The sequence below is a fragment of the Seriola aureovittata genome, chromosome 16, assembly GCF_021018895.1.
Source record: "Seriola aureovittata isolate HTS-2021-v1 ecotype China chromosome 16, ASM2101889v1, whole genome shotgun sequence".
In the NCBI taxonomy this organism is placed as follows: domain Eukaryota; kingdom Metazoa; phylum Chordata; class Actinopteri; order Carangiformes; family Carangidae; genus Seriola; species Seriola aureovittata.
The window spans coordinates 3,645,093-3,671,498 of record NC_079379.1 but is presented as its reverse complement, the minus strand read 5'-3'; the positions used below and the strand labels follow the sequence as shown (position 1 = coordinate 3,671,498).

At 38.3% G+C, this 26,406-nt stretch overlaps 2 protein-coding genes across 3 annotated transcripts; both read left to right on the top strand.

Annotated features, from left to right (window-relative positions):
• The first annotated feature begins 110 nt into the window (after positions 1–110).
• On the top strand, positions 111–20,162 carry eloa (elongin A). 2 transcript variants are annotated; one of them, XM_056399912.1, is made up of 13 exons: positions 111–1,054; positions 1,171–1,286; positions 4,708–4,764; positions 5,001–5,113; positions 6,646–7,250; positions 8,614–8,960; positions 11,265–11,376; positions 12,857–13,009; positions 14,719–14,816; positions 15,788–15,968; positions 16,861–16,993; positions 17,952–18,136; positions 18,228–20,162. In XM_056399912.1, the coding sequence occupies exons 2-13, from the start codon at positions 1,215–1,217 to the stop codon at positions 18,287–18,289; spliced, it is 2,118 nt and encodes a 705-aa protein (XP_056255887.1). In that variant the 5' UTR covers positions 111–1,054; positions 1,171–1,214; the 3' UTR covers positions 18,290–20,162. The 2 variants fall into 2 exon arrangements, with proteins under 2 accessions (XP_056255887.1, XP_056255885.1); XM_056399910.1 differs by having other exon boundaries at positions 111–1,286.
• An 878-nt stretch (positions 20,163–21,040) lies between these two features.
• On the top strand, positions 21,041–25,634 carry pithd1 (PITH (C-terminal proteasome-interacting domain of thioredoxin-like) domain containing 1). The gene is made up of 6 exons (XM_056398993.1): positions 21,041–21,386; positions 22,935–22,978; positions 23,473–23,550; positions 23,866–23,970; positions 24,337–24,445; positions 25,124–25,634. Exons 1-6 carry the CDS (start codon positions 21,189–21,191, stop codon positions 25,223–25,225), a joined length of 636 nt encoding a protein of 211 aa, XP_056254968.1. The 5' UTR covers positions 21,041–21,188; the 3' UTR covers positions 25,226–25,634.
• The last annotated feature ends 772 nt before the right edge of the window (positions 25,635–26,406 follow it).

The following is a 26,406-nucleotide window of genomic DNA, read 5'->3' as shown; positions in this document are numbered from 1 at the left end:
CCCTCCAACCTCCAGCACCGCCTCCCTGAGATCACATCACACCCTCTTCATTCAGTTTCCACCTCCTACCTCCAGCATCCACCTCAATTTCCAAATACAGGCAGCCCTCATCGCCCACCCCTCCAAAAATATCCCAAAAGATGCCAGCTCTCTTCTCCCCCTAACCCCCCTCACACACTCCTTGGGGGCCTTACGTTTTGGGTTTTAGATTTGGTTCCTGTAAATCTGCTATCTTTATTTTACTGTTAATTTTTTCTCACCAACAAACTGGAGAAACTTTCACTAAGAGTCAGTATATATGGCTTTAAAACATGTTATCTAATGTATCCCTGGTCACTAAAGTTACTGTAGGACTACTATACAGTTACTAAAGCTACTAATTTACACATATAGACAGATACACAGATACTGGTGGTTACTTTTCAGCTTCAGAGCCATGAATCTGGGAAACTATTGGTTGATTAACAGATTAGGTAAATTAAATAAAACTACTGACCAACAGCAAGCAAAATAGTTTGACAAAAATATATAAATAATCAATATTTTTGACTTTTTACAGACTTAACTACTGAACAATTAATCCTGAAATTTGTAAAATGCATAATCCAACAAATGTTTTGTATTTTAGCCTGATGCTGACCATTAGTTTTCTTTCAGCTGACTAATAAATAAATAAAGTTTTCGAATTTATGGTTCTGCTATCTGGTATATGCTTATTATATATTTAAAGAAGAAAGGGAAATACTGTGTTTTTATTTAAATAATCCAAGACAACCAAGTGAAACAGTAAACAGGCTGTTTAAAAAACATTAAACTCTCATCTTACTTTTAAGACCACGGAATACTGTATTTTTCTTGAAAGCAGGCATTCTGTTTTAAGTTAAGTTGTAGGCCCACTACAGCTAATTCAGCGTTTTCACTGACGTCAGACGAACAGGTCTTCCTGCGTGCAACGTCAGCTGCGTGGTGACGTAGGTCCGTCTTTCACAATTATTTCTTTTAATGAATTTTTCAGGTTTGTTCCTGTTTAAAAGGGAATAAATTAATCTCAGATGTACGTATTGAAGCTGAGTTATTTGACATTATTTTTAAACGTCTGTAAAACGCCTGTGTCCCGCCGTAGCGGACACAAAAAACTAACGGAACCTCTTCTTTTTTTCCTGTGTTCAGTCAGGATGAAGTAGTTTCCGGGCGACAGGGTACCAGCAGTAAACATGGCGGAGGAACTGCTGGAAACAGTGGACAGACTTCAGTCCCGGCTACTGGAGAACCCGGAGCCCCGAAAGGTAACGGCTGAAAAGGGGGACACGGACAGGTTTGGTCTTTGGCACCGTCCATGTGCCGAAAGGCGGCGGTTCGTCTCTGGAGGCCGAAAAGACACTGCGGCCGCGACAGTTCCCCGAGAGTCGAAACGGTTTTTTAAATGTTGCATTTACGGGCCAATGTCGGGCTCCGACTTTTGAAAATCTTTGACGTAAAGCTGTTTTTTGGGTCGGATATACTACTCGGAGTAATCTTGAAACAACAGTAAATTTTTATAGTTAATCTGCACATTATTTCCTGAATTACGAAAAGTTAGAAAATAGCGCAAATAAATTCCCGGTATAATGACTCCCAGATCAAGTTAATGTATTCAAATTGCTTATTTTATTCCACAATCAGTCCAAAACCCCAATATATTCAGTCTAGTGTCATATATAACAAACAAAGCAGCTAATCTTAACATTTGAAAAGATTAAACTGGTGTATGTTTGGCAATTTTGATCAAATATAACAACATTGTTGATTAATTTTCTGATAATTAACAATTTTTCTTTTTTTTTTTTTAAATATACCTCACTGACCAATACATTTACAAATAACAAGGCAATACAACCATGGTATTACAGACTGGTATATGTCTGAGTAGAATCAATACAGTTAAGAATAGAATACAGAACTTTCACTAAATAAATGATTGAAACAAAAAACAAAATAAAACAAAAAAACTTGAAATAGGGAGAAGAATAGAGCTCATAATTATTATAGTAAAATAAATAAATCACAGTTCTTTCTCATTTTTAGGGACTCTAACTTTTAGGGGCATATAGGGACTTGCGTCACTATAAAAAGCATTAATAGTCGGTGGAGTTTTTATGAATTCTTTTTATGATATTTTGCAGTTATGAGAATTTATGTATATCAGTTTCTCCTCCATTACCAATCCATACATGTGATTGGTGTTCACTGTATATTTTAGTTTAATTAAAACATTCATCCATTTGCTTCTAATATAGTTAGGAGTGACAAACTGTAATTTAATTTATTAACATTTATAGGTGACTGACTAACTTGAACTGATGGCTTATTACAAATCGAGAAACCTACTATCCTTTATTCATAACTTACTAACATTCATAACTGCCGACTTGAAGGCTTGGAAGGGTTTACCTTGTTATTGCTAGCAATTAGGGCTGCAACTAATGATTAGTTTCATTATCAATAAATCTGTAAAATATTTTAATATATGATGGTCAGAAAATAGAGAAAGGTGTCCACTATAATTTCCCAAAGCCAAAGATGATGTATTCAGAATTTTTATTTTATTCACCAAAAGTCCAAAACCTAAAAATATTCAGTTTACAAAAGAAAAGCACCAAATTATCACTTTTGATAAGCTTTAATCAGCAGGTGCCTGAGCTTGGAATTTTTGACTGAAAAATTGTTGACTGTCCAATTAATTGACTAATGGCTGCAGCTCTAATACAAATTGTCATTAGTACGGCTGAATCAAAGAAATTTCATCATGTTTTTATCAGTTTAATTCAAGCATTAATCATATAGATGTACTCTATTAAATGATAAAATTAATCATAAATCAGAGGTTTCTAGAGATTAAAATTAAAATCATCCACAGTTTACAAATCAAATGATTTATCAATCAATTGAGAAAATGATCCGCTGATTAATAAATAATGGAAATAGTTATAGATAAATATGTATGTGTGGATTTTGGGCTCATATGATGCAGTAAAAATTAACTTCTTAACCTTAATACTTGGACACTTTGTTGAATAAGTTTGAGTATGAGTGACTAGTGCTCATCTTTGAATCTCAACATTTCTGACAGCCCGTGAAAGCATCATGGGGACGTCACGATAATCAAGGGGTTTTAACTTGTTATAACGTAGTTGTTTAACCCTGCCTTTTAGCTAACACTTACACCTGTCAGGTACAACACCTGTCAACAGATCTTCTGTCACATAGTCAAATAACAACATTAACCGCAACGTCATTTATCTTGTAACGAAACTCGAGGCCAGAGTAGCCGTTAGCCTTTGAGCTAACCAGCGTTAGTGCGGAAAGTAATGACAGTTACAGCGACTCCAGGCCTCTAACGTTAAACTGACTCAGGTTTAACTGAAGCCAGACCACAGCTGTTCATCCCTGCTCTGAAGGTTGATGTTAAAATATTGGAAATTAAAAGCGAATAATAATGAAAATTCACGATGCCCGACATTCCCTTTGTTTACTTTCCCTGCTGACATGTAGCAGTGCTTCCCAAAACAAACCACTCATGACCTGTGTGATAGGTTTGATCAACATGAGACATGATCTGGTTTCCACAACTAATGATTTTATTAAAAGAAAAAAAAAGAGTGAAATCACAGCTCAGTGATTTTACTAAAGCCCTGCCCCGTTAGGCCTCGACACCATTCAGTCTCCATGAGGCAGGACTTAGTGTTGGATGTACAGTAACACTGCATGGTTAATGTAACAGAGGGAATAATATCAAATATAAAATTAAGAAAAGGCTTATCCACTTCTTCAGTGACATAAATCCATCAGGTTTGATTTTCATCAAAGTGTTTCACAAGAAAACAAAATGTGAACATCTTAGATTTTCATGTAAATCATCTTGAAAGGAGAATTGTGGTTGAAATTGAAACCATTATGCATGCAAACAGATATGTGAAATTATCATTAAGTTATATTCTGTAATGATATGCAGTGACTTTTTTTTCTTTTTTCGTTTTTTCATATTTGAAAGTCTTTAACCGTCATTAGTATGTCACTTCTGTGACACACTGTGTTTTTAATTTTATATCACAATATTCATATAAATATTGTAATGTAGTAGTTGGTTATTATATAAACTTAAATATCACAATACAAATATATAAAGTAACTTTGAATAATTAGGTTCAAACTATATTCTATATACAATACTGTTCTGCTAACACAAATAAAATTACATTTAAAGACCATTTTCTGGAAAATCTGTTGAAACATTTTGCCATAAAATGAATGTAATAAATATTTTTTGGTTTGTTTCTCAAACAGGAGCTCAAATGAACCTATATATATATATATATATATATATATATATATATATATAATTATATATAATGATTTACAACATTGATATATTAAAGGGACAGTTATGTTGGTGTTAACGTCGTGGGAAAGTCTCTTACGGTTGACAACTTTATACGTCTCACTGTAAATATCGTCATGTCTCCCCATCCATAATAATCATTAAAATGATAATTATTACTTTTCTTAAAGATTCTATCAGAAATAGCTGCTGTAGCGTAACCACTGTGTTGCATTTAGAAGACTCATGCTTCTGCACTAGAATTAACACTGAACATCAGATTGTGCATCAACTTTAATTTCAGAGCCTCATCTTTGAATGATAAGTTTTGTTTTTCTCTTGTTTTGCAGCTATTAAAGACCCTCAAACGACTGGGGGAACTTCCCATGACTGTGGATATACTGGTGGTAAGTATTTGTTGATTCACAGATCACATCCTCTTCATTTCCAAACTATCAGACATTAGCTCCCGGGACTGAACACAAGAACACAAACGCCTCGCTCATTCAGCTTTTTTGCTCTCGCAAGGTGATAACTGCTATAAAAGTAAAATTAATAGAATTAAACCAGTAAATTCAGGCTTGTGTGTTATATATGAGAGCGATCTGTGTCTGTGCAGTCACTGTCTTCTGTTCTCTCATAGGAAACTGGCGTGGGGAAAACTGTGAACTCTTTCAGGAAACATGAAGTAGCTGGAGAGGTAGTGAAAAGCCTCGTAGCCAAATGGAAGAAACTGGTTCCTCAGTCTGCAGACAGGTACTGTTGTGCATTCCTGTATGTCAACATGCAAATAGCAGTAAGGTGTGGAGCGGTCCACGTTTTAGCTCTCATGTGTCTGTTCCCTGTCTCTCTCTGTACACTGGAGATTGATTGGCCTTTTTGCTTTTGCGCTATTCACTTGAGACTCATTATCACTGATTGCACATCACTTGGTTTGTTCTCTCCTCAGAGGAGGAAAAAAATCTCCAGTGTTTTAATTCGGGCTGAACTATATGCAGAAAAAAAAAAAAAATTGTGATTATTTTGGCAGATATTGTGATTACAATATGATTCACAATTTCTTTGTGTTTAAATGGTTGTTTTTTCATTTTTGATTGCAATTTTCAATCAAAAAAATTAAAAATGATGATGTTGGGTGGTTAATTAAGCACCAACAATTCTTCTACTGCAAAATCATTTGAATCATTTTTTGAATCATTTTTAAAGCTGGTTCCAGCTTCTAAATTTTTCTTTGTCACATGCAGTATTTTGCTAAATTAATTCTTGAATGAAAATCTTTATGTTCTTTATGTTTAAAGAACTCTATGTTTATTTGAAAGCGTCACTTACGCTCTGAGAGTTTATGATGTTATCATATCATCATGTTAGTCATTCTCAAGTAAAAATATCAAACATTTTGTGGTTGCAGTTTTTTTTTAAATGTGAGATCTTGATGATTTTTGTTGGTCTGGTCAAAAAATCATTCATCACCATCATCATCACCACAACGCTGATGGTGCTAATAATGCACAACACTGTAGAGACACATTTTACCTTTTATCAAAAAAATTGCAGCTCCCGCGATTTGGATATTGCATTTGGCCATATTGTGATTTTGATTTAATTTTGCAGCGCTAGTTTTAATAAACACTCTGAACTCACACCGCTCCACCAGTTTAGTAGAGAGATGAACATCCTGGAGAACAGCAGCTTTCTCTCTGTAGACGAGACAAAAAAGTCATATATAAAAATAATAATCTGTCCATCTCTTTTTAAAGTGTCTGTTTCAGACAGTGATATGTTGTCAGCTGTCAGTAAACTGTAGTGCTGACATTTCGTCTCTGATTTATCTAGAATGTCAAACAAAAAGCCTTTTTCATGCTCCTGACTTTGCAACTTTTCAGGGAAATTTGTCTTCAATAAAAGTCTGCTGTCCCCAGATTGAAATTGTCACCATGATGTCACCAGCATCTAAAACTGATTAAAAAGTTGCCTCAATAAGAGTTTTTCTACAGTGAAGCAGGATTTATTCCTTAAGAACAAAGCCAATCTTTTGCCTTAATTTTCTCACCAGATTTGAAGCATGATTTTTGAAGGATAACTTCTCATCAATCCAGATGCCAAGATATTTGTATATATGTACTTTGAGTAAAATGTTTTATATCTATGATTTTATTGAGAGGGAAAATCCTGATAATGTGTCCTGACTGCTAACAAATTATTGATGTGAGTAACTAACCCTCTGAAAATCCTCTTTTACTGGTGTTGCTGTGACCGCTGTTTTCTCACCACTGTCCCTCTCTCGTCAGACCCAACAGCCACGCCAAAGAGGCCTCCCGGTCACACACACACTCTCGAGGTCCAGAGGCTGGTGTTGGAGGAGGCGACAGACACACCCGGGAGCCCTCCCCCGAGGAGGAGCCCTCCTACATGGAAGAGGAGGAGGAAGAGGAGATGGAGGAGAGAGGCTACCACACCAACTACTCGCCCTCGCCTCCTCAACACGAGCATTACAGCCCCCCACAGCGAGGAGGATACCAGTCAGACGAGTACGAGAGCCCTGAGCCTGAGCCCGAACCCGAGCCCGAACCCGAGCCCGAGCCCGAGCCCGAGCCCAGTCCTCCTCCTCCTCCTCCTCGCAAAGAAGTCCGCCACACCAAACCAAACAGAGAGCCCAGCAAGAACCATCACCACAGTGAGCGGAACAGGGACCGGGACGAGGAACGACGGCAACGCCACGCACAGACGAGCAGCGATCGAGGAGGAGGAGGAGGAAGAGAGGGCAGTGAAGGAAAGAGACGTGCTGCAGACAGAGAAAGACAACAGAGCCCGGTACAGAAACCTGCCAAACACAGCAGGAAGTCCAACATACAAGAGAGCAAGAGGGAAGAGAAGAAGAGAGGAGGAGATGATGGTGAGTGTTAATACAAAATTATATTTTAGAGTATTCCCTTTTGATGGGATGGTGCAGCCATAAAAACACAGATTTTTGCATTTGAATATTTCACTCAGAATAAACATTATATATCTAAAATAAGATTTTAACTTAAGGGAAATACCACTGATTTTACACAACAAATGATTCTTTTGCTCAACAGCAACCTATAAATAAATGGTGCCTCACATGTACAAAATCTTCCTGTTCTACGGTAAATGTTTATGCTTTGTACAAGTGTTTCTTATAGCACCATCAGGAAATAGGCCTCAAACAAAATTTGACCCATTCATTAACTCTTCTAAACTAAGTATGATGTCATTGTGTCTTCTTAAAGCTAATTTGTGATAATTATACCAGAGACTACAACAAAATATATAGGATTTATTACTGTGGATAATTCAGTTACTTTGTGTTTAGAAAGCAGTTCTGTTAATTACAGATGACTTGAAATTGAAGCCTGTGATTGGTTAAACACTTTGCAGTTGTTTTGATGCTTCACAGCAGCAATTTTAACTTCAGAGCTTCACTGTTGCATTTGATCAAGTTGAATTCATTCTAGAAGCCAAAATATTGATTATGTGGTTATGAGATAGTTGGCTGTGCAGCAGAAGCTTTTTATCAGCCCAGATCACAGAATGTGGCAACAGCAGAGAAACATCCTGTAGCAGTGACAGAGACACTGCAGGTTCAGTGTGTGGGAACTGTGCCAACAGGAAATGACACATTTAAAGAGAAAAAACTGTTTCCATAACAACACTGTTAAAGAGTGACATTAACATTAAATTGTCTATTTGCTCTTGTGTATCAGGATTAAGCATCATAAACTGTGTGTGTGGGTTGTTTGACATAAAGCACCAAAAATTCTGACACAATCGTTTGAATTCTTATATTTTTATTTATCACATACTTAGCTAAATATATCTTGAAGTAAAATCTTTATGTTCTTTATGTTTATTTGAATATGTCACTTTAGCCTCTGAGGGTTTATCACAAGCTTTTTTCACTGCAACAAAGAGTCAGTTAGTTTATTAGTTGATCATCAAAATGAATCAAAACTATTTTGGTAATCGATTTATCATTTTAGTCATGTCCAAACAAAAATACCAAACATTCTGTGGGTGCAGAATGTGAGAATTTGATGTTTCTCGTTGTCATTTGAAACAGTTAACTGAATGTGTTTGAGTTTTGGCCTGCTGGTTGAATAAAACAAGCTTTTTTAATACTTTATCTTGGGCTGTTGATAGACAAAAAAATCAGTGTAAAATTCCAGTGTCACCCATCAAACGTTTAACACGGACGAGGGGCCTGACCTCTTTTCTGCTTACCTCCTTATTTCCAGGGCGACCACGAGCGCTGAAGGACTCTCCATCCAAGGAGGAGGAAGAGGACTTTGAGACCCCCACCATGTCCTTTGAGTCCTTCCTCACGTATGACGCCCCAACATCTGTAAAGAAGAAGAAGAAGCCATCGTCGTCGTCCTCGTCATCACACAGTCGGCCGTCTCACTCATCATCCTCCATGTCGTCTTCCCATCATACACGCACCCCTCCGCCGCCTGTGACCTCCTCCTCCTCCTCCTCATCTTCCTCCAAAGTGAGCAAGGCGAATGGCACTCAGAGCACCAAGAGGCCACATTCAAGCTCCAGTTCATCGGCTACTGCACCAACACCGGAAAAACGCAAGAGGGTAAGAACAGAGTTTGGATCGTAAAAACATATTATTCTTTATGATTTTTCTACAGTGAACATGAATCCATGTTTTACAGAGTGTAAGCGGTTTAATCAGTAATTAGGGTGAGTAGTGTGACAAAATTATAGTCACTCAACTCTCAACTCACTCACTTCAACCACACTTCACAGTCTTCATCAGGAGATTGAGTTTACTCAGGTTTTGCTTTAGAGTTTTTCTCTTTAATTTAAGTAGGGTTGCAAATAACTATATTTTCATTATCGATTAATCTGCTTATTTTCTTGATCAGTCGATTTATAGTTTTGTTACATAAAAAAAACAGCCCATGATCATATACTTTATTCAACCACCTGTCCAAACTGTAAATATAATCAGGTGACTGTCATGCGACAAAGAAAAGTGTCAGGCTGTTAAAGGACTGTGCAGCCCAGCTGGCTGAGCCTCTCCAGAGGATCTTTGACTTGAGCCTTCGTCCTGTGGAAAACATCATGTCTTGTTCTGGTCCCTAAAGTAGGACGACTGAGAGAAATGATTACAGACCGGTTGAACATGCACTAGACCCCCTACAGCTCGTCTACAAGGAACATATTGGAGTGGATGATGCCGTCCTTTACATGCCCACCTGCCCATTCTTACTTGGATGAACCAAGTGGTTACATGAGGATTATGTTCTTTGATTTTTCAAGTGCATTTAACACCATCCAACCCCCCATTCTTAAAGAAAAGCTGGAAGAGATGGGGCTGGATCCCTGCTTCACGTCCTGGATTGTGGATTACCTGACAAGACGATCACAGAACATCAGGCTGGGTAACTGTGTCTCAGGGACAGTGATGAGCAGCACTGGGGATCCACAGGGGACTGTTCTGGCTCTGTTCCTGTTCACCCTGTATACGGCCGACTTTAAATACAACTCTGAGTCCTGCCACATCCAGAAATGCTCGGATGACACAGCTATTGTGGCGCCTATCAGGAACAGGCAGGAAGAGAAGTACAGGGATCTGACAATGGTCTTCAGTGAATGGAGGGACAAGAACTGCCTCCTTTTGAATATCTCCAAGACCAAGGAGATGGTCATGGACTTGCGGAGGTCTAGGCCCACCCTTCAGCCAGTCAACATTTGAGGGAAGGACATTGAGGTGGTGTGCACCTGGACAGTAAACTAGACTGGTCCCTGAACACAGATGCCATCTACCTGAAGGGGCAGAGCCAGCTCTTTTTCCTCAGGAGGCTCAGGTCCTTTGATGTCTGCAGTGAAATGTTGCACATGTTTTATCAGTCAGTGGTGGCCAGTGTATTCTTTAATGCTGCAGTCTGCTGGGGTGGCAGCATGGACAATCTTCCATCTTGGACAATACCAACTATCCTCTCCACAACATTCTGGCAGGAAAGAGAAGCAGCTACAGCTGTAAACATCTCATCTCACTGTGCTGCAGAACAGACAGGTTCAGGAGATCCTTTGTTCCCACTGCCATCAGGCTATACAACATTTAATTATCTATCTATCTATCTATCTATCTATCTATCTATCTATCTATCTATCTAGCTATCAGATCGTCAAACTGAAGAAGAGAATGTTTGACATCAATTAATCTATTATTAAAACTGTTGAGATTCATTTTTTGTTGATCAACTAATTGATTAATGGACTAATTGTTGGAGCTCTTAAGTTGGCAAAGTCTGGTCTGTTTAAAAAGTGAAATGCTTGCTTTTATTTTGTAGAATCATGTTTGTTTCCTAGCAACAGTAGATTACTCCATGGTCAAGGTAACTCAGAGACAAACAGTAACCTTTTTGATTTCAAAGGCCATATAACGTTTAGAGGTTCGAGTATATAAAAAAAACATCTTTTTGAGAACAGAGTTAACAACATTAGTGTTATTACCTTTTAAAGGATAGTTAGCGTAGCTTAGCATAACAGCTGGAAAGAAGAGGAAAAGCCTGGCTCCATCCAACAGTAGAAGAAATCAAACTAACGAGTCAGACTATCTGTTTCCACTTGTTTTGTCTTTTTTTGGGGGGGGGGGGTTTCTGCCTATTAGACAGCAGTATAGGTAAGTCCAGTCTGTATGCTAAGCTAATGTATGCTAAGCTAAGCTAACCATATTGAACAGACAGATATGAAAGCACAGTACCTTCATCTAACTCTCTGCAAGAAAGGGATTAAGTGTACCTTTAACTCGCTGTGTAATTTTCTCCACAGAGTTACTTTTAGTTGCATGTGTCTTATTTTTATCAAACCTTGATTTTGAATAGTTGTTTGCAGATCCTGCTTGTTGATGTAGGTCTGTTGTTGCGTGCAGGTGGTTGAGGCCGTTCCAACTCTGCCTGAAATCCCTCTGCCAGCCATTCAACCCAATTACAGACCTCTGCCCTCCATCGATGTCACACCGCTGTCCCCACAGAGACGTAAAGGTAACGCCCTCACCTTAAAATGAAAATGAATGTGGTGTTTACTCACCTGTGGCATGTTGAATCTCCTTTAAAGGACACAAGACTAACCAACACACAAATGTAAACTCTGCAGTTCCTCCCTTAGAGAAGCAATGTCAGGGATCTCCTCCTTTCTTCTTTGAGTGAGGGCATCTATTGTTTTATCATTTTATTGCTCTAAGAATAAGGTTACAATAAAAAAAAAAAGTGTTTCACAGCTGAAGAGCTGCACTCCACTGGCCAGTTTCACAAAGGCATTTCAGACTGGTCCATAGTGTTAGGCCAGTCTTAATTTTGCTCATAGATCAGTCTGATGTTAGTCAGACCATTTCATAAAAATAAAGATGGACCCATTTTGAGCCGAAAAGATTGGACACCTTACTCACAGGCTAACTCAGGCCTAAGACCAATGGGCCTCATTCACCAACCATTCTTAAGAAGAAATTCCTTCTCAAAAAGATTCTGACATTCACCAATGTTTTCTTATTTGAGATTTGTTCTTAGCTAAGAACAGAATCTACGCACACTCAGGAGTACTCTTACGCACATTTGAGTGCTGACATGTGTTATTGTGTTTTCATTTTGGAATTTTCTCAACCTTCCCTTACAGTATCTCTTTGTGACTTCTGTGTGTGTCTGCACACGACCCTTCAGTCTCATGCCCTTTAAGGGTGTTTACCTATGCTAATTGGGGCCAACTGCCACACGCTTTCAATTTACAAGGAGATTGGCATTCGTCAATCGAAGAGCAAAGGTGCACACAGTTCTGTGGTTTAAGAACACGTTCATGAATCTGACGAGTTTTCTTAAGAACTTTCTTAAGAACAACTTAAGAAAGAATTTAAGAAAATACTTAAGAAGATATTGGTGAATGAGGCCCAATGTTACCATGGTAACAACCAGTGACACCTGCACTGAGCAGTAGCACCCAACAACAACAAAAATAGGAAAACGTGGCTCATGTTTGTGGTTTGCTAAAATTGTTATGGACAGAGCAAAGAGTTTTTTATCAGCTTGATTCTGCTGAGATAAACAGAGCTGAGCGGTTGGACGCGATTCCTCGATTTTTTTATTTTATTTTGAAAAAATAAATAATAAAATAATCAACCCAGAATTCATTGTACCACAGTCCAGCTTAAGACAGTCAAGAACTAAACTGCTTCGTGCAACAGATGAGTTTGGACGTCTATCTAATCATCATATCTAAGCCACAGCCAAAGTCTGTCTTTGTGAAGCTGGCCCCAGGTCTGAACGAACTTTTCACTTTTAATAGTGATAATTCTCCAGCCATGTCATCACAAACTTCAGGCTGACATGGAGGTGAAGAGATGAGTCGATACGGCTTCTCTCTCGCTCAGATTATCTGAACATAACTTGTGTGTCGAACACCAAAATTTAGGTTTGACATGTACAAACATGATATATGTGTCAGACTCTCACTCCCTTCCTTCTTCACTTTCAGTTCCTGTCTACAACGACGAGGAGGACGCCGGGTTCACAGGGAAGCGGTTCAACTCCAAGATGGTGGTCTACTCAGGATCCAAGACCGCTTACTTGCCCAAAATGATGACCCTGTACGAGCAGTGCATCCGCGTGCTGCAGAACAACATTGATTGTGAGTGGAGCTGCTGAATTTAGCTGTGATTCAGATTATGAACAGCAAAGACACAAAACGGTCAACAGTCTCCTGAATAGTAATTCAAAGAATAATAATTCACTCACATGGCACAGCAGCTGTAACTTCATTAATTATTTAAATCTCAGATGTGGCATATTATTGTGCACCGTATTAACTTAACAATCAAAAACTCCCACACACTGTTTGACTTGCAACAAACAATTTCAAGCAACTTTTAGATGGACACATGGTTCTCCAACAATAAGGAGCCATCTTTAAGTTGGCAGCCAATTGCCTCATCCCACATGTGAAGTTGAAGATAATGTAACGGTTCGATATGTGGTGGTATGGATCACTTTTGATCAAAGAAACAGCTGGATTAACCTTTCAAGCTGCAGTTTTACTTGACTCCGTACTTCGTCAGCTTCACAACAACACTTCCTGTTCCTGAGTCACATGTCGCTAAACTAACCAATCAGAGATGAGGAGGACTTAGACTAAATTAAATCAGAGGAACTAGAGAGTTGGAGATTGATTCAGGAGGTTATCATAACTGTGTTTAAAGATGCACATGTAGATATTTAAACTATTAAATAAGTAAATATAAACATTAATATGTAAATAGTTAAATATATAAACACTGTAAATATATTTTTAGTAAATTAACTTAAATATACAACATTATTTAAAATCTAAACCTTACAATAACAGTAAACCAATATCAATTCACGATGTGACACTTAACAATTCAATACATAAAAGACAGGAAACTCCACATAGGGACAAATTGAATATGTGAGTTAAAAAAAAAAATACTTCATTGTCAATCATACATGTATTCCAGTCCTCCACAGGATAGATTATATAAATTTAATGTCCAGAGTTTTGTGCATGACAGAAGGAACAAGAAGGTTTATCCTATACATATTCGAATCCTTAGATAGGGACACCCTCAAATAAATCTTAGTATATTTACAGAATATTCAGTGTAAGGAATCATAGAAACATCAACATGCTTAAGAGCCTAATTAATAATTAAATAATTAACTTTTTCGGCACAGCAAACATTAACTGTTGTACATAGATTCACAATGACCATCAAAGCTGTTTCTACATTTTTATTTTCAACAAATATTGTTTCCTCTTGAGCAATTGTTCCCAGCCTTTTCCAACTCAGGGCCCACTTGAAAATCTCAAAAATGTTGGCAGCCCACATCTGACCCTGTAACAATGTGGAGACCAAATAATGCCAGGTTGCAAAAATCTTTTAAAGATCACTTTGTTTTAAAACATTTAAAGAAATTAATTATATACATTTCTTTTTATTTACATCTTTTCACCAAAATTGTTCTGTTTTGCAAACGATTTGTCGGCCCACTTGCAATACCTTCGCAATTTTTTTTCTGCCTTGTCAGAAAATTCAACAGCAACAGTGACCCCCTCCCCCCTTTAGCCCCTGTGTCTTTAGGCCTGTAAATTTCAGTGGGTTTCTCTTGACACAGTTTGTGATCGTCTGTATGGGAGGGGTTAGATTAACAGGAAATCTACACAGTCACTACACAAATGTTTGAAAGTCAATATGAACTTCTCTGTGGTCATTTCCCAACCCAACACTCCACCCATCTGGTATCACAAGGTGGTTAAAACAAATGAACGCTGCTGCACAGTTGTGACCTCAGTTGTCTGATGTCTCTGTGATCTTTCAGCCATTGCTGAGGTGGGGGGCGTTCCGTTTGACATCCTGGAACCGGTTCTGGAGCGATGCACGCCAGAGCAGCTGTACCGCATTGAGCAGAGCAACCAGGTAACACACACACACACACACACACACACACACACACACACACACACACACACACACACACACACACACACACACACACACACACACACACACATACACTGATGAAATCCAGCCCTAAACCCTGACCATAACCATCACAATTAAATGCCAAACCCCAACCCTGTACCTAAACTGAACCTAAACCTGATTCTAACCCTAAAACCAAATCTTAACCACGTCACAGTCCTTTGAAGACCATGAAGACCTGGACAGACGACACACTACAAAAACATACAAGAGGCAAAACTAAAACCCACTGTTCACACTTAAGAGAACAGAACAAACACACACAGGGAAAGATTTCCAAGGAAACAGGATTATTTCTTCTTCCAGCTGAACATGTCGCAGCTTGTCGCAGTGTGAAAGTTTTCTGCAGAGGAACACACATAAAACATCTCCAAAAACTTGGTTCTGTCATTTTAAAATGAAACCACCGGCCTTCTTTGTTGGGTTTTACTATTTTTATTGACAAATAAAAGAACAATGATTATTTTAAATGCCGCCCTCATCCCCTCTTTTCTGTCAGTACATATTTTATAGATTACGCAGATATTCCTTAAAAATAATTTGCTAAATAATGCCAGTTTGTACATTATGATGATGATTGTGATGGTGATGATGTCCTTGTTCAGGTCTGTAAAGTCTTTGTGTTCTAAAGAATCAATAGATGTGTGCATCATACTGAACACCCACAAAAATCTATCTGAAAAATCTAAAATTTAAGGCAAAGGAAGGTGGAAAAAACAAACAAAAAATACATTTCTCCGATTGACGCTGATGTCACATTCAGATATGACAGCGTCATCGTCTTTTGTATTACATTTAGTTCTAATTCCCTTTTACTTTGAAATAAAAAAAGAGCCGTAGTATTATATTTATGGGCCTGTAAACCCTGATTTTGTCTTCAAGTTTCCGCTCTCCTCTTCTTTCAGTGTTTTACGGAGGACTCTGATGAGCTGTGGATGCGTCACTGTCACCGGGACTTCAAGCGTGAGTCTCCGCAGGAGTACGAGTCGTGGAGGGAAATGTACCTGAGGCTGCACGACGAGCGTGAGGAGCGACTGAGGTTGCTCACGCAGAACATCACCTCGGCCCACGCCAACAAACCCAAAGGTAGGAGAAGTTGCGTCTGACGTTTAGGTTGATAATTCTCCTTCGGCGTTGACTCACTGAGGCTGTGAAATGGAAAAGTCAAAACATTATCAGTCAGTGGAAAGTGGAAAAATGGACGTCAAGCATAAGAATATATTGAATTTCTCGTTGTTAACCTTTTCCCAGAGATCCCCACTTCTGTCTACAAGCCTGAAAATAATTTTCCCAAAATAAAAAGTTTACTGTTCTTCAACCCTTTTGATTACAGTCATAATGCTGGTATCTTTTCAAAGCCACTGCTTTAAATTTTGCAACAAAACAGTCAGAATGAATAGAAGAGATCCTGAACCAAAGTTACAGAGGGACAAACATGGTAGAAAAGTTCATTATTTCGGCATAAAAAAGAGAATGTAAGGCCTGTAGTGTACGGACAGGAAAAGTAATAAAGCATTTGCTTCATTTCATATTTTAATAGCCATTAAAAGTAGGAATTGTAAAAAGAATTCATAAATAAACTATTAATAATCAATAAAAAAAACAGCATAAAACTTTCATTATGTATGCCATTTATGAATACATTTATTAATTCATGAATAAATAATATAATTTAATGAGTTTTATGCTGTTTTTGTAAATCTGAAGTATTTATTGGTGGATAAATCATTCATTTATAAATTCTTTTTACAATTCCTATTTTTAATGCCCGTTGAAATATGAAATTAAGGAATTGCTTGCACAGATAGAGTCAGGAGGATTAGAGCTTTCAAACGGTGTATGATTTATTAAGGTTGTGTGAAGCACAGACCAAAACACACCTAAAATAACGTCCCAGGGATGAGACGGTGTATTTTAAAATTATTAAATGTTTATTTCTGAAGGTGTTTGAATGGTCGTGTTGTGTTTCTCTTGGCAGGACGGCAGGTGAAGATGGCGTATGTAAATTCTGCCGCCAAGCCGCCGCGTGACGTCCGCCGCCGTCAGGAGAGGTTCGGCACCACCAGTGGTCTGTCCACAGCCGCCTCCAACGCAGCCGCAGCTCCCATTAAGTCAGTATAACATACAGGATGTCGACATGTTGGCTTACATGTAGATATAAAGCAGAACTTGGTGTCAAACTTAAGATACAGAATTTTACACACAGTAAATATGGGTTTTTATGCATGTGTTAATGAAAAAGTAAAATCTGCAGACTGACTCAAAACCACAAAATTTATATAATTATTTACGTCAATCTTTGTATCCATTTTAAAGCATTTTGACCTGATGAGTTAGTGTGCAGGTGTTAACTTCAGTCACTGATGCTGCTTCTCAGTAGCCTCACACACATGTATGTGATGTGAATCCCCCCCCCCCCCCCCCCCCCCCCCACCGGCATCTGTGGAGCTCAGTTGTCTCTAAAATCCTCATTGTTATCCTTTTTCTCACAGCCCTTCATGAAACATTTTACAGCAAGTTTCCAACACCTACTTAACAGTTTTAGTGTTTACATCTACATTAATATGTATTTACAGAATAAATATATACGCTTCCCTAATAGAATAATGCTTAGAATTTAGAGTATACTTGCACCAGTGACAAACATAATTTGAAAGAAAACTATGTCCAGAAGTTAGTTACAGTCAATATCCACCTACTGTTGATTAATTAATATTAAATATATAACTAATCGTTGGATCAATTAATTGAAAAAAAAAATTGTCAAGAGGATAGTTGATGGTTTGAGCCGACTCGCGGCTGGCCGGACTATTTGCTGCACGTCATTCTCCTGCTCTGTCCCTGCATTTCCTGTCAATCTTCTCTATCCTATTAAATAAAAGAGAAAAAAAATACCCCCAAAAAGAAATTAAGGAAAATAGTTGCAGCTCCAAAAGCATTTTTGGAAAGCAAGTCCATTGCTCATTTTCTGCAGTTTTTGGTTTAGTTCAGGACTTTGTGGCACTTGATTGTCATTTATTTCAGATTCATCAGACTCATAGATCATCTCCCTCCTCCTCTGTCTTTCAGAATAAGACCAGCTAACACAGAGTATTCTGGGGAATCCAGTCGCTCCTCTTCCTCTCAACACAACACTCCTCCCAGCTCGTCCCGCTCTTCAGCACCGAGTGGAGGAGGAGGAGGAGCAGCAGCAGCAGGAGGAGGAGGAGGAGGAGGAGGAGGACACGTCGCCCGGGACAAGCCACAGGTCAAAAGTAAGTGTGTGTTAACAGTCCTGATGTGTTTTTGTAATATCAGTGTTTTCAAATCTAATTAATCATCTACTCTTGTCTCCTCCCTCTGAAGAAATCGCCCCCATGATGGCCAAAACTATCAAAGCGTTCAAGAACAGATTCTCCCGCCGATAGTGTGAAAGAGATTGAATGTATTTTATGAATTCCAACTGTGTTTTTAATTTAAGTTTGGTAAAATTTTACTGCACACACACACACAAACATACACACACACACACACATACAGACCATGATCTTTACCCACCAAACATATCATATGAACTTAACAGTATTGGTGGAAAAATGGTTGTTTTATTTTTTTTTTTGTTTTTTTTTTTATTTAAGTGGTGGCATCTGTTTTTGGGGATCTTCAAATAAGTATTTAAATCATGAATGACAGTCAAAGGGTCTGACGTCTGTTTTAAGATAATTGAGTCGCCAACTTTTTATAGGATGCAAAAGGACACAAACACAAAGTCTGTTACTTTTTCTTGTTTTTTTTTGTTTTTTTTTTAAAGATTAGCCAGTTAGCTTAGCATGAAGAGTGGAAATGGGGACAACAGCTCGCCTGGCTCTGTCCAAAGTAGAAAAAGATCTGGCTACCAGCAGATAAAGCTCAGCTATTTACACGTCATGTCATCTCATATATTAAGTGGTTGTTGATATTAACGTAATTCAGTCTTGTCAATATTGAGATGCTGCATATTTTTGTTCAATTTAACAAGCACAGCAGGGTCACAGTTTCTCATCACCTGTGTCAGGAGTCCGCATCTTCATTCTGCTGCGCTCCTGTTCACCTGATGGATTTTTTTGGTATTATTCAATCTTTAAGGATTATTTAAGAAATTTTAACTCCCTGGTACAGCTCATCAGAAATTGTTTGACCCTTCTGTGCCTGGAAATTTAACTAAATTAATCTAAATAATGTCAGGTACTTTCTCTTTCTTTCGCCTTTTTTAAAGAATTAATAACGTGAATAGAAACAACCACTTATATGAAGTAGCATCCGTTGAGCAGCGCCACCTACAATCACATTTTACAGGATGTGGTGTAGCTAGCTGTTTTCCAGTCTTTATGCTAAGCTAAGCTAACCAGCTGCTGGTTGTAGCTTCATATTCATGGTGCAGACATGAGAGCAGTCTCTATCCTCTCATCTAACTCTCGACAAGAAAGGAATAAGCGTTCGTCAAACTTTTACTTTCATGGGAGGAAAGCAAATACTCAATCTTTGAATTTAAAGATTAGTCCTTTGTTACTTTTCTTTATGGCCAAATGAAACACTACACTAGAAAAAACCTTTACACACTCTTGTTTTGTCTTTTAATTGCATGCATGGTGCACGTCAGCTGCAACATTAAGACTCCACCTGAGACATCGACGGGCTGGTGAAAGACTCTGCTTTTTAAAAACAAACACGTGCATATTTAAACATGTTTTGGTGCATTTCTCAATGTGTAGGTCTAAAGTTATATCTATGAACTACACACACACACACACACACACACGCACAAACACGCACACACATGCACACACAGAAAAACACATTCTAGACTTATTTTAAACCTCCTGTGGCTTCAGACCATGTTTTCCTGCTGTCGAATGTGTGCGTCTCTCTTTCTATCTGCTTCACTGTGACAAATGTGCTCGAGTGACGGCTGAAAAGATGAAGAAGAAGAAGAAAAACAACAATAAGGAAATAAATTGGTAGGACGTCTGCAGCTTCAGTCTACAATGATGATGATGAGATGTATTTATTTTCAACACTGGGACCTGGCACCCCACAACATGGGCCCGAAAGGAAGTAGATTAAAAATTGTAATTTTATTAGATTTTAATAAATGTTATATGGTCATTTTTATTAAAATTGACTTTTTGCCCTTGAACTGTCCCCATATCTTCTTTTAAATGCAAATACCAATGAGTGTCACCTTGTATATGTGAATTTTCTTCATAAATGACTTGACAAAATAAAAAAAACTTGCAGAGGAGGTGCATTCACATGGACAAATATTCACAATAGATCTATCCTTTGGGTCACAATAAAGAGGTGTAATAATGATTTACAGAAAAATTACTCCAATGTGCCTGAATATTGGGTTTTCCCTTGACTCTGAGTTTTTTTTTTTTTTATTTCATTTTATTCATGTATAAAATAATATAAAATCCTGAATACTGAGACTGAAACAAAGCAAAAATCATAATCTCATCAACATTAAAATCCAAGTTACACATTACTGAATCAATAATTTAACACTCTGACAGGAGTCATAATAATAAAGCTACTTTTATTTTTGAACATAATAACTGTGTTTGTTGCAGGATTTAATGTGGCATTACTTAATTACGGTTTTGAGGTTTTGACGACACCGTACCGTAAGTGTTACTTAGGTTTGCGACAGTTTTGACGCATAGTGGTAAGATATGGGAGCCAATCAGAGAGCACATCACATGTTTAGTGTTTTGTTCGTCACGCAGATAAGTGACCACAAAACCTCAGAGGAACCCGCCAGTGATTCCTACACCTTCAAAATAAAATATGTTCTGCTTTGCACTAATTTAAATCTTTTACCTAAGGGTACCTAAATCTCAAAATCTCTTAAATTCACATGAATAAATACAGCCAGAATAGGTAATATACTCATGATATGAATTTTTAAACTCTCCTCATTGTTATGAAATGTTATTTTATCCTGTTTTATTCAAATTTCATTTTATTCCATCACAAAGTCTTTCATTGAACCCAGGCAAACAGGGCTGAGTCGGTTATATGATTTTGCTGTCTGCTCATAATGGAACATTCAGCCCTTTGTCCTTCATATTACCATTCTATAAACAATTTATCTTAATTTGAAATCCGAACCGGAAGAACAGTGTGAGTTCTGTTAGCTTGACGCAGACTCCAGTTCGCTTGATGCTGCGAAGTGAAACTTGCTGATCTCATCTCACTATATATATAAACAGCCAGGGGAGCGGTGGTCTCTAGCTTCACTTTCCCAGGCCCTCTGTAACGGAAAGCAGCGTTTTTAGCTCCACGATGTCCGGACACGGTCATGGTCATGGTCACGGGCACGGCTGCGGTTGCGAGGGGGAACACGAGCCCGCGGAGAGGGGCTTAGAGTACGGACTGTACCGCCGGATCGACCTGGAGAAGCTGCAGTGTCTGAACGAGAGCAGGGACGGAGATGGAAAGCTGGTGTTCAAACCGTGGGATCGGCGAAACGAGCGGGACAAGGTATCGGTCACACAGAGCCTCTCCCCCGGTCAGTTACTCTGCACGTGGCCCCTGATGATAAAACGACTGACCGAAATGCTGCGGGTGCTGCTTGTGTGTGTGCCCGGTGAGAGTGCAGGTCGGGGGGGCTTCTGTGAGGAGCCGCTGGCTGCTCAGAGCCTCTCTGTGGGTCTACGCACTTTGCAAAACAGTTTTCAAGTTTCACATCAGTGATTTTGCAGCTTGAGTCTATGGAGTCATAGTAGTACCATAAAAAAGAATATATTTGTTAAAGAATAAGAAAATAAATGTGGAAATTTAAAAAGGAATAAATAAAGGAATGAATAAGTAAATTAAAAATGGAGAAATATAAAGAAAAATATATAAAAGAATAAGAAACAGGCTTTTATCTTTTGCCTTTGCTTCTCCCCATTGCTTTTGCTTTTACCTATTACTTTTGCTCTTACCTGTTGCCTTTGCTTTAACTTATTGACTTTGCTTTTACCTATTGCTTTTGCTTTTACCTATTGCTTTTGCTTTTACCTATTGCTTTTGCTTTTACCTATTGCTTTTGCTTTTTGTTTTTCCTGCCCAAAGCCATTTGGTTGACAGCTTGGCCTGTCAAGGAATAGCAAAAGCATTAAGGGAAAAGTAAAAGATAAAAGCATTTCCTTACTCTTTTACATAATTCTCTTTATATTTCCGCATTTTTCAATTTACATATTTATTCCTTTATTTATCTCTGTTTCTGTTTCCTTATGTATTTTCTTATTCTTTTACAGATTTATTTGTTTTTATGGCACTCCTATGACTCCACATGAGTCTGCTTAGAATATACACACCATTCTGGTCCAGTTTTGCCAGTATATTTGGGGTGGTTGTTATAATTTGACCCACCTTTGTACCATTAGCGCAGTTCGCATCCACAAAAAGTCAGGTTATACTGCAGAGGTTCTCTTGAGGGGCAGTGGTGTCAGTGGTGGGCAGCTAATTAAGGCAATTAAAGTAGGTAATTAACTGCCACAGTTTGTGTGAAAAGTTTTTAAGATTTAGAATGACTCACACTTTAAGAGTGTCATTATTTCCGATGCCTATTTCAAGCACACCGTTCATTGATCCGCTCATAGGAAAAAGACACTCCTTATAACTGCAGAACCTGCCTCAGAATGATCACGTTTTAAGTATTACAGTATTAAGTATTTAAGTAAAACAGTAATATCTGTCTGTACAACCACTGATGCACTTTAAAAAGGAACTGCTAATTGCTAATTCAGTTAACTTAATTTCCCAAAATTTAAACAAATATAGGCTAAAAAACAGGGCGCAATTTGTGGTCTGCAGCGTAACTCACAGAATCCATGGCATGCTCATATAAGTGAAGAATTCTAACTTTTAGATAATGATTTTTCCAGTGTCCAGTTGTGATTGCTCATACTGGGACCAGTTTGGCCCAAAAACAGTCAAACCAGTATCCCAGTCTGATAATGTGTAATGTGCACTTTAGTGTTCGTTTTATTGTTGCTGTGAATCTTAAATTACTCAGAAAGGATTCACTTCTTCTTCTCTTAGTTTGTCGAGAGCGATGCAGATGAAGAGTTGCTGTTCAACATCCCGTAAGTTCTAAAATTCTATATCATCATCATCATCGTCATCATCATCGTCATCATCATCATCCGTTTTGTCATCAGCTTGAATGTTTTTCTCCTGCATGAACACTGAGTATTTTATGCTTTACTGTCTGTACACACAGACTTAAAGTATATTTATAGACTAACACACACGACCCATTTTAGGACCAGTGCTTTACTATTATAAAATCTGTTAGTATATACAGTAAGATGTTAATGAAGCTTTGCACCAATAATACTGTGATGATCACCTACACGTTTTATAATTTCAGACCAAACTGACTGATTTCATTTTCACAAGTCACTGTTCATCCTTCATGGCAGCGTCTGCCTTCCTCTTGTCTTTCACTCTCACAGTGTCCTGTTTTTAGTCCTGATAGCATCTTCTCCTTAATTTTTTTTTTTTTTTTTTTTTTTTTTTTTTTTTTCTTTCTTTGGTCTAAGATTGTAACGAAGGAACTATGTTGCATCTCATTTAGTTTTACAGGCAGCGTGAAGCTGAAAGGCATCATCATTTCTGGAGAAGACGACGACTCTCATCCAGCTGAGGTTCGACTGTGAGTGTCTGTCTCAGCTTGTCTGCTCAGGGGTCAGGGAGGTAACACAGGGTAAACTCCTTGGCCCCAGGATGCCCAATAGTCTTGGTTTGATAAATTAATTGTGTAAATTATAGTAAAGAGTGTTTTACTGATTTTAAGTTCCAGTAAGATAGGACCTTTTTCCAAAAAAAAAAACCTATAAATATAAAAAATGTTATATATTTCTTACACTGTGTTCCTTATATTACCTGATTATCTCAAAACTTAAATATTTATCCATAAAAAAACAAACAAACAACATAAGCATAAATCAAAACAAATTTTTCATCCTAGGTACAAAAACATCCCTCAGATGTCCTTCGACGCCACCGGCAGAGAACCTGAACAAGCCTTCAGACTCAACAGAGACCCTGTTGCTGAGCTGGAGTACCCGACAAAGTGAGACCAGCAATAGTGTTTAATACACTGTCTTACTTAATCATCATTTTTAATCGTACAGATGTTGCACAATTTAGCTTCATGTAACAGATGTTCCTGTCAGTCACATATGAAGGCTTTTAGATTTACCACCAGAAGAGATCGAGAACTGATAAAGTAATGTAATGTAATGTAATGTAAGCACTGTGATCATTTTCACGGCTTTCGTCTTGACGTGTCATCCCTGTTTGTGTTTCTCTTCACTCATTTTTACCTCCATACCACTGCTCCATGCTGGTTTCCATCAGTACCTTTTATATTTCTCAGACACCGTCACACATTCCTCAAGCCTCTGCCTCAAATGAATTGTTGTGTCATGATTTCCAGGATCGCTCGGTTTTCCAATGTTCAGCATCTCTCCATCCACATCTCAAAGAACTTTGGAGCAGAGAGCACAAGGGTTTACTACATCGGTCTGAGGGGCGAATACTCAGAGGTCAGTCTGAAGTGTCCATGACCAGTTTCACCTCCTGAATGCTCCTGGGGCAAAAATTTTCTGTTGGGCAATTTTTGTTGCATAAACCACAGACAGGACTCTGGATGCAAACTCATGTCTGTGATGTGACTGTCTGCATTTGTAATCCAGACAGTGGTTACGTCTCCTTTAAAACATGTTTGCTGTTGCAGTTTGGCTGTATCTAAATGGAATTTGTAAGATGCAGGGACACAAATCAATTCAACTGCAGCCTCCAAAATGACCATACAATTGAATCAACACCTCTCTACCTAATAAACCGAGATATTATTTTGCCTCATCTTTTGTTCTGAGGGCAGCAGATTCTGATTCATTGATAAATAAAGTAACTTACATGTTTTACAGTTGAAAAATTAACCTGTCATTGCTCTCTGATAGATGAACTATATTACAAAATGTAATGATTTTTATAAATGACCACAAACATTTATTTGGTATTTTTATACTGTAATTTCTTGTTCCAACATTTAGCTAAAACCAGCCAATAATATCAGCCATGCCAATGTATCAGTTGGTCTCTAAATGTAATGATCTTTTTTCTAGTGCAGGACTGATGTTTAACTTGTTGTTTTCCCCTCCTCAGTTCTGTTGGTCTGTTTATATAATGGATTTTGTACTTTTCTCTTTGTACTTTTCAAGGCTTACAGACATGAAGTGACGATCTGTAACTATGAGGCGGCGGCAAACCCTGCAGATCACAAAGTGGAGAGCATCATCCCGCAAACCAACTTCATTTCCTGAAAGCTTCGGAGAGTCATGAGGAGGAAGAGAAGGAGGACGAGGAGAGGTTTCAGTGGCGTCTGCTGACTGTCATTGACACGAGTCAAAAAGTCAAAGATGAGTTCAACGCTGCGTACTGGCAGGTTGGTCAAGCTCGACCGGGACAGAGCACTGAAGTCTGAAGACCAGAGGGCTTCAGATGTGTCTGAAAGTGCCAAGTTGTCGCTCTGTTTTCTCTGGCAATAAAGAGTGAAGGCTTAGTGTGGGCAAAAAGCTTAATAATAAATGCATGAAACATTTGACACTCAGATAAAGTCTGTTTGTTGTCAGTTTAATCTGTATACTCTAATTCATCAAGACATTCATCACTTCAATAAAGTGACAGCTGCTCTTAAATAAAACAGTGAAGGCTGGGAATTAAACCAAACAATGGCAGTGTTTGATTCATTAAATGACTTTTGTTGTCATGTTTACACTCTGGATCCATAATCGGCTCCACATAATGATTTTTGGGTATAAAACATGTAAACAAACTTCAATAGTTTCAAACATCTGCAGAAAAAACACTCCTATCTAGAGTCAGCAACCACTCTGGATACATGAGCACCTTTTTAGATGGCAAAAATTCATAAAATGTCTACACAACTATATTATTTGCCTCTTGTAAAACCAACACATTGTCCATTAACCATTGTTGATATTTTCTGCCACCTAGTGGATTATTTTGTGACTGTTTACCTGTCTGAGCAGTAACTGAGATGGGCCCAGATAGCAAAATAAATCCAGCCCATACTGGGATCACATGCTTGTTTTCTTCTGGCTCAGTATATGCCTGGTTTTACGGCCCCAGTGTGGCCCCAGTGTGGCCCATGTACAGCATGATTTTCAGATGCTAATTCCACATCTGGACCAATTCTGGCACACACACAGAAAATCTTGCGGCTGTGACTCAATCCAAGAGGGTAACAGCCAAAATCAGCCCAGATGTAGAAGTATATGGGCCAGACTCGTTCCGAGGATCCAGGCATATGTTGGGCCAGAAGTTTAATTTTGCTACTTGGGGGTTCTCACAGTCCAAAAATTCTCTATTTGTCCTTCTTGAGCTGCTAGTAGTAGCTACTCCATTACAAGTCAGAGTGCTGCATTAAAATGCAAATGTGCATAAGTATTATCAACAAAAATGATCTTAAAGTTCTAAACAT

Coding starts and splice junctions, on each gene's coding strand:
- eloa (XM_056399912.1), top strand. CDS start 1,215: ATGGCGGAGGAACTGCTGGAAACAGTGGACAGACTTCAGTCCCGGCTA. Junction 5,114..6,645: donor GTTCCTCAGTCTGCAGACAG/GTACTGTTGTGC, acceptor CTCTCTCGTCAG/ACCCAACAGCCACGCCAAAG. Junction 8,961..11,264: donor CACCGGAAAAACGCAAGAGG/GTAAGAACAGAG, acceptor TGTTGCGTGCAG/GTGGTTGAGGCCGTTCCAAC.
- pithd1 (XM_056398993.1), top strand. CDS start 21,189: ATGTCCGGACACGGTCATGGTCATGGTCACGGGCACGGCTGCGGTTGC. Junction 23,551..23,865: donor CATCCAGCTGAGGTTCGACT/GTGAGTGTCTGT, acceptor TTTTCATCCTAG/GTACAAAAACATCCCTCAGA. Junction 23,971..24,336: donor GAGCTGGAGTACCCGACAAA/GTGAGACCAGCA, acceptor CATGATTTCCAG/GATCGCTCGGTTTTCCAATG.